This window comes from Episyrphus balteatus, chromosome 1 (genome assembly GCF_945859705.1).
Source record: "Episyrphus balteatus chromosome 1, idEpiBalt1.1, whole genome shotgun sequence".
Taxonomy (NCBI): domain Eukaryota; kingdom Metazoa; phylum Arthropoda; class Insecta; order Diptera; family Syrphidae; genus Episyrphus; species Episyrphus balteatus.
The window spans coordinates 15,742,242-15,753,892 of NC_079134.1; the positions used below are offsets into that span (position 1 = coordinate 15,742,242).

The 11,651-nt window shown below is 27.7% G+C and overlaps 1 protein-coding gene across 1 annotated transcript in view; it reads left to right on the plus strand.

The window, feature by feature from the left end:
• The window catches only part of LOC129907273 (sodium-dependent serotonin transporter-like), a 66,879-nt gene extending 55,840 nt beyond the window's left edge, over positions 1-11,039 (plus strand). The window contains exons 7-17 of the mRNA XM_055983390.1: positions 663-791; positions 848-1,054; positions 1,107-1,378; positions 9,114-9,216; positions 9,288-9,343; positions 9,406-9,523; positions 9,697-9,925; positions 9,983-10,128; positions 10,212-10,340; positions 10,398-10,604; positions 10,674-11,039. Of these exons, the coding sequence (XP_055839365.1) occupies positions 663-791; positions 848-1,054; positions 1,107-1,378; positions 9,114-9,216; positions 9,288-9,343; positions 9,406-9,523; positions 9,697-9,925; positions 9,983-10,128; positions 10,212-10,340; positions 10,398-10,604; positions 10,674-11,009 (1,932 nt within the window). The 3' untranslated portion in view covers positions 11,010-11,039. The remainder of the gene's footprint in view (positions 1-662; positions 792-847; positions 1,055-1,106; positions 1,379-9,113; positions 9,217-9,287; positions 9,344-9,405; positions 9,524-9,696; positions 9,926-9,982; positions 10,129-10,211; positions 10,341-10,397; positions 10,605-10,673) is intronic.
• The last annotated feature ends 612 nt before the right edge of the window (positions 11,040-11,651 follow it).

Sequence of the window (11,651 nt, forward strand, 5' to 3'; positions counted from 1 at the left end):
CCATTCAAACTGTAAGTCCAACTTTTTATCAAAATTATTAATAACTTTCAGTTCTTTCACTTTTAGATATCCCGTTTCATTCGATACTCCTGTCTTGCAGTTATTGGAATCCTTCTCCTTTTACTCCTCCGTCTAGCATTTCTTCCAGGTGCATTTGCTGGAATAAGAGAAATCTTTGCCCCACCTGGCTTCAGCATTCGTTACCTAGATGTTTGGGCTGTTATGCCTCTAATGGCCTTGGCAGGTCTTGGACCTGGTTGGGGATCAATCCTTACCATGGCTAGTTATAATAATTTCAAAACCAACATTTTTCAATACAGTTGGTTTTTGTGTTTGGCTCAGTTCGGAATTATGTTTGGATTAGCAATTCAGGAGATTTTTGTTAGGAATTATCTAACAAGTTAATTGACTGCTTCCAAAATGGGAACAAACTAAATGAACCTAATTTTTTTGCAGGACCTGATCCAAATACAATCCATTATCGGTACATGCATACTCAATGGATGGAATTTCTAGTAGCTCCTTCAACACTAACATTTCTTGAGCTACCACATTTTTGGTCGCTGATATTTTTCACAATGATGATTCTGGGAACTGTCAATTTAATAGTAAGAGAGCAAAATTCGACAGATAAAAATAAATGAGAACTAATATTTCAACAGATTGTTCAACTATTTTCAGTACTGACGTCATTATTTGATGAATATGAAAAACTGAGGGCAACGAAAAAGGAAGTGACCGTTGTACTAACTGCCTTCTTATGTGTGCTTTCGATTTGTTTCTGCTCAAATGTAAAACTGTCCTGACATTTCGTGAGCCCTTTTTCTAACATTTTTCTTCTATTTAGTATGGAATCATATTTGCTGAACTTTTGACGAAAATTTCCACTGTTTCCCAAATGGTTTTGAATTTGTTCCTAATTTTAGTTGTTTTCTGGATATATGGCAAAGACCGATTTCAACGTGACGTCACTTTTATGACAGATCGAATATATCCAACATGGATGATAAATATTGTTCGTTTGGTAGCTCCAATTATACTCTTTATAGCATGGGTAAGTTTGTAAATCTGAAATTTGGGCACTTCTTAAATATTTTTAATTTCAGGCTTCTGGAGCTGTGATATCATTAAGTTTGGGATTACACTCTTTTTCAATTGTGACATCTATACTTGTAATTGTTTTACTTCCATGGCTATTAGTACCAGGATATTGTATATTTAAAATACTTCAAACAACTGGAATGTTGAATGTACGTTTAAGACGAGCTTTAAGACCAACAGATTGGTATCCTGTTGATTCGATGTATCGAGATCAGTATGAGGAGGCATTTAGTCAGTCGGAAATTTCACATCAATTAACAACGACAATAGCTGAATGAGGAGAGAGAGACAAACAAAAATATTTCAAAATACTCATTATAAAATTCTGCAAAAAAAATGATTTTTGGATTTAAAAACAAAAATTGTATTTTTTTTTTTTTTTGAAATTATGATTTCAGGTGCTGATCAATAACACGGTGTTACAAAAATGATGTTTTAAAATATACGCGGGCGGAGACCTATCACGTTTTGTAGAGCTAATTGCACTGATTACGAAACAGTATTTAAAAAGTCCCTAACACCCCCAAAATCTGGAGTTATGGGCAAAAAACGGTTTTTTTACCTTCACCCATTGAAAAAAATCTAGCTTCGTCAAATTTTTACCTATTTTCGATTTTTTAACAGTTTCTGATAGGAGATACAGTAGCGAGCAAAAAAAATGCAAACAATAAAAACATTTACATTTTTTTGCTCGTCTAAAGACGCATATTTAGGTAGACTTTTGACCAAATAATGGTTTTGGAGTAAAATATTCCACAAATTGATTCTGTTTAATGAAAATAAAACAGTTTCAATATGCCAAATTTGGTAACTTAGTTCTTGTTGAAAACTCTTTAAACCTCTTTCGTTTGCATTTTTTTTGCTCGCTACTGTATACCTTTTCAACAATGTATAAAACATGTAACTCGGTTAAACCACCTAGAATTTATAAGCTGTCAAAGTTCAAAAATTCCTTTTTTTTCGTCATTTACTTCGACATCAAATTAAAGTATATATTTTCGCAACAACATGCTGTTTTAAAAATATATTCTAAAATAATATTTATTTCCAAATCAAACGAGGTATTTTTTATGAAAATGAGTTTAAAATTGGCTTAGAAAAAAAAATTTTACGATTTCAACCCAGATACAGAAATTCGAACTTTTAGGTATAGAACAAAAATGTTGTTTTGGCACTTAATAGGATAACTTGGGCACCAGGATTTGATAACGGGTTTTTGTAGAGGAGCTCAATACAAACATTTTTTTCTTAGGGAGGGGGGGTCTATTTCTCCCCGTTTAGGTGGGAGGGGCAGTTTTCTAAAAAAAATTATCAAATTAAAAAAAAATTATTAAAAAACAACGGCAACACTTACATTAATAAATGATACCATTTCTGAAAGGCAAAACTATACATTTAATTCTAATTTTTAAATCAATATATTATAACCAATAGTTTTTGAAATAATTGATTTCAAAGTTAAAAATAGGCGAAACAAATTTTTAAAAACTCATTTTAAACTATTTTTGTCCAGACTGTGAAATTTAATAAAAAAATTACTCACACAAAAAACTGCCTCAATTGATTCCTTATAAACAGTGAAAACTATATGTTTCTATGTCTTCTAGTTTTTGAGAAAATTGAAAAATAAAAACAAATAAAAACAAAAAATATTTTGAAAAACGAAAACCTGATAAAATAATTTTTCAATTTTCTCAAAAACTTTCATTCAAGGATCTTTAATAAATACCTACAGACCACTTTAAAATAACGATATTCTACTTTGATTTTAAAATTGAGGAGCGTTTTTTTTTTTAACTCAAAAATTTTTTTTTATTTTTTAAGTTTTTCAAGAAAAGTTTTTTTGTTTCCTACAAGAATACAAGACCTAATATTCAAAAAGTAGAAATGAGGAGTTGTTCTTTCTTGCAAAGCTAATCATTTTTTTCCTTATTTTGAACATGAAAACACGCGTTTTTCAAATTGAGATAAATCTAAAAGTACATTTTTTTCAATAGACGTTATAACCCATTATGCATAGTATACTATGGACCAGCCACCAAACAAAAGTTCCACTCTCGCACTTTTGCAGTGCGTGCAAAAATTTCAATTAAAAAATAAAAATAAACTCTTAGAGATACAAAAATCGTCTATAGCTTATTTGAAAGATAATAATCTAAGGCTTAATACAAATGAAGGATTTTTAAAAATTCCGTCATTTAAGGGTAAACAGGGGTAAAATGGAAAGATGAAATTTGGGCTAAAATCTAAACGCGAAGTTGTAGAGAGTTGATTTTTTTTTGGTATAGATGATGAGACTAATTTAAGAATTACTGCATTTATGAAAAAATTCTAAAAAATTTTGAAACTACGATATAACGTTTTGTTTGAACGATAAACACGTGTTGGGGCTATGACAAAATGATGATTTTCGGTAGGGAAAATTTTGTCGACAATTCATAAGGTACCAGATGAAAGATGAGGGAAAAAAATTAGGCGTCTGATACGGATTTTTTTCCAACAATCTGCGTTTCGAAATATGAATTTTTTAAAAACACCTTGTTTTTTAGGGGTATTTTTGGGTAGTTTTTGTTTTTTAGCTTTCTTTTTAGCGTTCAAAAAATCTCAACCTTATAGAACCTGTAGGTTTTGGCCTAATGCATACATGTGCAAAAACTTGGAATCGTTTAGTGAGTTTTTAAAAAACACGTTTTTTGACCGTTTTTAACCGATTTTCATCTTTTTTTATTTTTATCTTTTTTTCTTTAATAGATACAGGAATATAGTATATCGAGTAATGATAGACCATGACTACGACTATATGTGTGCGAAGTTTCAATCATTTTCGTAAATACAACTTTTAGATAACGGTGAAATAAAATTTTAGAATTCAACAGGCAGATAGAAATTATTAAACTTTTATGAGCATCCTGATACAATTACCTTTCATTTGGTTGTATCACACATAACGGTAGACTAATTACAAACTACACAATGTTAAATCAAGAAAATTGCGAAAAACCTCAAAACACCAGGGGAGATCTCTTGCCCCCCGAAAAGCCACCAGTGTGGGAAGTACCGTAATCTCAGTCTGGAAATTTGACATGGTTGACTTTAAAAAATTCTAACTTCTCTTGTAGGCATCTTTGAAATGTGATTGATACGTCATATGAAAGGTGAAATAATAAGCTTTCACATGGTATAAAATTGTTCATAGGTTGTCAAACAAAAAAATTGATTCCATAGCCTGAGAACATAAAAATAATGAAATTTGATCGAGTTAAAAAAATTCTAGCTCTTTTTGTAGATGTCTCATAGACCTGATCGATATATATGTTTTGAGCTAAGACAATAAGCTCTTAGATGGTTTAAAATTTTTTATAGGGAAAAAAATGGAATTGATGACGTGAGAAGATAAAAATTCATGTTTTCTTTGCTTTTTTTGATGAAAATGATTGTTTTGAATAAATTATTTTTATACTTTATAAATTTAAAAATAAAAGAAGAAATACTTGGCTTTTAAATTGCATAATTTTTTTGTAAGCTTTTAAAATAAAAAAAAATTAATATAATGAGAAAATAAAAAAGTTATTTTTTTTAAGCTTTTTCTTGTAAATTATGATTGTTTGAAAAAAGTAAACTCTTCAATTGACTTATTTTAAACAAAACCACACAATCTGTTTTCTGACTACGTTATCACGTAAAATCATCGTCCGTAAACCGACAACCTCTTTTTTGTTGTTCATTTTGGCCGGTAAGTTTTATGTGATTTCAAAAAAAAAAATCTAAAAACTTTTTTATATACAAAATTTTATGGCATACTTCATTTTTTAAACAAGATCATTAATAAAAAAAAAACAAATTTTATATAGGTATACTTTTAAGTTTTGAATAAATTAAATACTTACATAAAATTAATTTTAAAATATTGATTCTATGAATTTCTCAACAACAGCATACGAGCTACTCAGTCGTGCATTTAGTTTAATATCAAAATTACAATCCGTTTATGAAAAATAAACAGCTAACGACTTAATGCAATGATACCGCAGTGTTTTTTGTTTTAAAGAGTAAATCATTATAAAATCACGGTTGCCACTCTTGAAAAAAGTATGCAATTAGAAATAATTTGAAGAAGATATTGTTTTCTTTAAGCTGACCCAAAAACCTACCTAACAAAGCCAAAAATACCTACCAAATGTGATAGAATTCTACCAAAATGGCAACCGTGTATAAAACCAGCATTTATAAAAGATGAAACTGAAAGTAAAAATCCAAATTCAGTACTCATTCGAGTTTTGTTAAGTTTGGGGTTCTCTCTATATCCGCAGCTTAGAGAAATACACTAGTCCAAAAAATTAAGGGAAGAAAAAAAAATTATGATTTTTTTTACTGATTTTCGATAAGCTGTATCACAGTAAAAAATGATCGCATCATAACAAATCAAAAAGCAATGTGAAAGCTACATTCTTCTAGTTTTAGGGTTTTATGATTAAATATTTTACTTCTAAGGGAAAATAGGTTAACGTTGGAAATGTTCAAAAACCAACATTTTCAAATTTTTTTTTTGTTTTTACTTTTCTCATAAAAAACTGGGAAAATTTTTTGTGATAAAATGATAATAATTTTTAGAAAGGCTATTTATTTGGCTTCAAGATTCTTTTTGTTTAAAACTTCTACGATTTTTTTTAGACTACAATATCGGTCCTCGAATCAAAAACCATACTTTTGACTTTGACTATCAATATCTCAACAGCGGATCATTCTACAGAAAATATAAAGATGCATTTGAAAATTTCATTTAATTCTCTACAAAGAAGTAAGGTTTTCTTTGTTAAAAAAAAATGTTTTCGTACATTTGATATCATTTTAGAAAATCTATCAAAATAGGCCTTTTTGCAGTTTTTTAGTAAATGTGCCGCTTTTTTATAACTATGGGTGATAAGATTAAACTGAGGCTTAATTATTGAAGCTTAATAGACCTGAAATTTCAGACTTAATTATCAAACAGTTTTTCTGTTGTGAGGGTTTGAACTTTTGAGATAATTTAAAACACCACATTTTTGCAGCTGAAAATGATTTATTTCTAATCACTTTTTTATGAGCAAAATCAAATTCTTTTGAGTTTATTTGAACATTTTATTAATAAATACAGTTTAAATTTTAGATAAACCAAAGAAAAATCCAAATTTTAAAAAAATGGAAAAATATCCAAAAACGGTAGGTATGAAATTTTTTTTTCAAAATTTAAATTTTTTTGAAAGCTTGATCTCATGATGCGATCATTTTTTACTGAGATAAAGCTTATCAAAAATCAGTAAAAAAAAATAATAATTTTTTTTTGTTCCTTTCATTTTTTGGGCTAGTGTAGTAATTCCGAGAAAGATTATACCAAAAGCTACCAATCAAAATAAAAATATAAAATAAAATGCTTCTATGCCTTCTCCATGACCTCATAAGCACATGATGGTAAACATTTTTGTATGCGAGTAGGTTTTTTTGTTTTTGTTTCTTTTGAGCATTCTTTTTCTTAATATCTTTTGATAGAAAACTCCCAAATATTTCTTAAACCTCACTCTAACATTAGTAGGCTCCAAACATTTTCAATGTGTGTATCAGCAAACTTTTTGTTTGTTATGTTTTTTTTTTTGGATTTTGTTCAAAAGAAATTATTACTTTGTAAAAGTGCTGAGTGCTGTATATTAATTAATTTATTGTTGATTTCTGTGAAATATAAATAATATCATTTTGAGTTGTTAAATTTTTGTGTGTTTTATTAAATGGAGTCTGAAACACTTTACTATACTGAATCAAAGCCATTTAATCATGATAAACTTCGTGGCAAATGGGTATCTTCAAAAGACTTTCTGTTTGCTTGTATTGGCCATTCGATCAGACTAGATATTTTTACATTATTGCCAGTGGTAATAATCGAAAAACTTGGAAGTGAGTATAGATAAATAATAACAAATAAATAATAGAATTGTGGAGTAGAAAATTTTTGGGGAACCCGGCCGATTTTGATGATTTTACTTGCGATATAGGTACTTACTATAAGGCAAGTTTAGGATTCGTATAAAAAAACCGAACTCGAAATAACATTTCCTAGAGGACAAGTTGATTTTTTTTTTAAGATCAAAACTAACGGTACCTGTCATATAACGAAAATAGAAAAATTAATTTATTTCAAAAACGGCTCAATTGATTTTGATTAAAATTTTTCTGTTAAGTGTTACAAGTAGGAGCCTTTTTTTATTACCTTTTTTTTATACCTTTATTAAAGGTAGGTACCTGCCATACAACGCTTTTTTTTTATTTATCAATTTCTTCTCGTAAATGAAAAAGCAGATTTCGACCAAAATGTTGATACAAAAACGCTTAAATAAACGTTATATAAAAATTTTATAAAATTTTCAAAAAAAAAACACATTTTCGGATTTTTAAGAAATACTTCATTTTTTTTTTTTTTTTAATCAGTTTTTTGAATTTTTTTTAACTTCGTTTTTATGTGTTGAATAATACATATTTTATGCATGAACAAAAAAATTTATTTTTAAATTTTATAAATTTAAAATACCAAAATATTTTCTAGATAAATCAAGGAAAAAAGAATATAATGGGAGTGAGGAAAAATCTCCCATCGTTTAAGCGATATGTACCTACATAAATGAAATTTTCTCACCTACTGACTTCAAATTTAAAAAAAAATTGAACAAAACGGCAACACCTACAATATTAAAAAAGGCATTTTTTTAAAAGCTATAAGTTCATTTATATAAATGGATAAAATTTAATAAATTGAATAAATTGTTTTGGTTCTAAAACTCAGAATTTTGAAAAAAAAAAAAAATATTACAAAATTTTCAAATAACCTTTTTTTTAATCTTTTTCGTAATAATATATGAATTTTTTTTTGTTAAAAATAAATATAAATACCTACTGTTACCTAGATGAATTCAGAAGAGTAAACGTTAATGTTATATTACAGTTAAAAAAAATTAAAATTACCTTAAATTAATTGGATTTTTGTGATAAAAACTAAATTTTTGTATTAAAATATGAAACTGATTTTGTCAAAAACTTTAACAAAAAAAATAACTAAATATTACCTTAAAAATGTTGAACTGAAGTTTTACTAAAAAAAGTTCTTTGAAAATGAAACAATTTTTTATTTTTTTTTATAAACTATATAGGGTAGATATTAAAATTTCCTTTTTGAATTCAAATAATAATAAATGAGACAAAAAAAAACTTGAAAAATAAGTCCATATTTTATCACGAAAATTAAAAAAAAAAAACATGTTGATTTTTTTTTTTAAACCCAGTTTTTCAAACTCACTTCATTCAATAAGGAATTTTAAGCTTTTTCAAAAATTTTATTTAAATATTGTATAGAAGGCCAATGATTGTCATTAAATATTCACAATCATTTATCATCATTTAGTTTATGAAATTTAAGCGAAATTTTCGAAAAAAAACTTGTTGTTCACAAAAAAACTTTATTTAAATAAAAAAAAAATAAACAATACAGCAACTGCAGCAAATTTAAATATTAGTACCTGTAGAATAGAAGTTAAGGTATGTATATTTAATTACCGACATTTGATTAGAAAAAAATTATCAAAATCGGTGCTATTCATCCGGGTTTCGTAATAGTACCATTTCTTGAAATTGAGTTACTCCACTAATTCCAGCATAAAGGTCTTCGAGTTTTTCTAAGTCTATTATATCTGACTAGCTTACAAAATAATTTTGTGAAATAAAATGATTTTTTTTTTTTTTTTTCAGTTTTTACCCTGATTCCATATTTTATAATATTGGCAGTTTGTGTTTTTCCGATCGTCTTCATCCAAACATTTCTCGGGCAATTCTCCAGTACTGGCTATATATCAGTATTTCGGATAGCTCCATTATTTAAAGGTTAGTTCAGTTATAAATTCAATTTAAAAATATTACACTTTTTAAAAAAATATCTCTCAAGGCATTGGATATGTTTCACTCGTACTTAACTTTGTAACTCTAACATATTACAGTGCCTTCAGTGCACTACCATTATTATATTTTGTCCATTCAATGAGACCAACAATTCCATGGAGCTGTGAAGGTGCCAAACAATGGATGAATATAAATCAAACGGTAATATGTGATTGTAATATTTTTGAATGTTCTTCAAAATTCTATCTTCTTGAATAAACGTTTATATGTAGATTTGCAACAAGGAACATCCTCCGTTCCATAAAATTCCTTCATTTGAATTTTTAAGGTAAGTTTTTTTTACACTCAAATTGTTTAAGATTTTTTTTTTTTAATTGTAAATTTTTCCAGGCAGCACTTAAACATTTCGAACACTAATTCTGATACAGCTTTTTCATTACAATTAATGATTTACACTGCCATAATTTGGGTCATTGCAACTTCAATTCTTCTAAAATCTACTAAATTCGTAAGATCCAATAGAATTCCTATAAAATTATTTATTAAAGATCTTGCTATTTTTATATGAACAGATCGGCCGATTTATGCGATACTCATTTTTAGTTATTATAGCTGTCATGGGATTGTGTTTTCTTCGATTTCTTTTCCTTCCAGCAGCATTGGATAAATACATAATTGAACTTATTTGAACCTATTTCCTTTCGTAGAGGCATAGAAATTTCGATAAGTGATCTTACAATATTGGTTTTTTCAACATTAGGTCCTGGATGGGGTTCAATTTTAACCATGGCAAGTTTTAATGATTTCAAGACTAATATTTATAGATTCAGCTGGTTAGTGTGCCTGGGTCAAATTGGAGTTTTTATTGGAATGGGTTTCATATGGAGGATCCTTACGCAAGTTATTCGAAGTAAGTTTTATCCAAATATTGGAATTTGGAACTTAATATGTTTTGTTCCAATTTTAGGTTATGGGATAACTACATATATTAGCCCTTTAGAGAAATGGTCAAAGATTTTTACCATTCCGACAATTTTGTCATTTATGGAATTACCAAACTTTTGGTCTTTGTTATTCTTTGGGATGTTTGTTTTGGGTATATTGAATCTTTTGGTAAGTTTAACGCAAAGTTGGTTCTTGCGAACCATTTTTATAGTTTTGATGAAATATTAAAAAAGTTTGTTCTACAATTTTAGGTAATTCAACTTCATTCATTATTCACATCGATTTTTGATGAATACGAAAACCTCAGAGAAATGAAAAAATATTTTATTCTTGGAGCTGTTATAGTTTTAGGATTTATTTCTATGTTTTTCTGTTCAAACGTAAATATATTATATTTTTCGAAATATAATAAAATTGTTTAATATTGTTTCACCCAGCACGGATTGTATTTAATTGAAATTCTATCAAAATTTTCAATTCTAATACAAGCAATCTTAAATATGTTCCTGTTGCTGGTTGTCCTGTGGATCTATGGACGAGGACGATTCCAACGTGATTTGAATTTTATGACGTCACAAGTATATTCAACTTGGATGGTTTATGTTGTTCGATTTGTTGCACCAATTGTTTTAGGTCTTCTATTCGTAAGTATCTATAAAGTTTTAAATAAAAATTTGTTTTTTTTAGATTTTTGTTTTCTTTTTCTTTTCAAGTGTACTACATTCAGATGGATTATGGAACGATTATTATATTTTGATTACACATTAGTATGGCTACCATTTCTAATAATTTCTTGTATATTTTATTTGAAATTATGCTGTCTGATTCCGTGTTATTGTATTTTTAAAATAAGACAGCTTCCTGGATCAATTTGTGTACGTTTAATAAGATGTGTGAGGCCAATTGATTGGTATCCAGCGGATCCAATTCACAAACAGAATTATGAAGAGGGTTTTAGTAGAACAGATAGTTTGCGTATCTTTCCGATGTTAGTTTTTGTTGGAGCTCAAATCGTTTTAACTTATTTCATTTTTAATTATTTTTCTTAAATTTATATTTAAATTGAAATTACTATATTTTTTTAAATATATATTTTTAATAATATATTTTTAATATTCGCTTTAAAATTGTTACTTAAAACAAAAAACTACAATTAAAATCATTAATAAATAAAAAAAACTTAAGCCCTAAATTAAATTTCTTTTTGTTGGAAAACTTTATAATCCAGTCAAATAAGGGTTTAACCTCGGAATGAATGTTAGTAGAATTTTTTTTTTGCTCAATATCTTCCTTTTGCCATTCTATAACATATCTCAAAAGTCTAGAAAAATCTCATGTCCGCTTGTCGCGATTTCAAGGTCAAATCGCGAAATGGAGATTTTCAAAATTAGCAAAAATAGGCTATGGTATTATATACACAAATGATACATGATTTCAAGGTATTTTTTAATGCTTATTCCAAAAAATCTCTGAAAAAAGTTATACCTGTTTTTCATCTTTCAACCCATATTATTATAACAGTTGCTAACTTACTACCGAAAAACCCTTAAAAGTAATGGTAGCGGAATCATATTTTGCATGAGGGTTTTCATATCCATTATCATTAAGAATCAAAACAATGCAATGCAAAAAAAAAACATTTATATCTATGACAAAGTGGTATTTTTTGAGAAAAGAGGAAATTTTGGGAT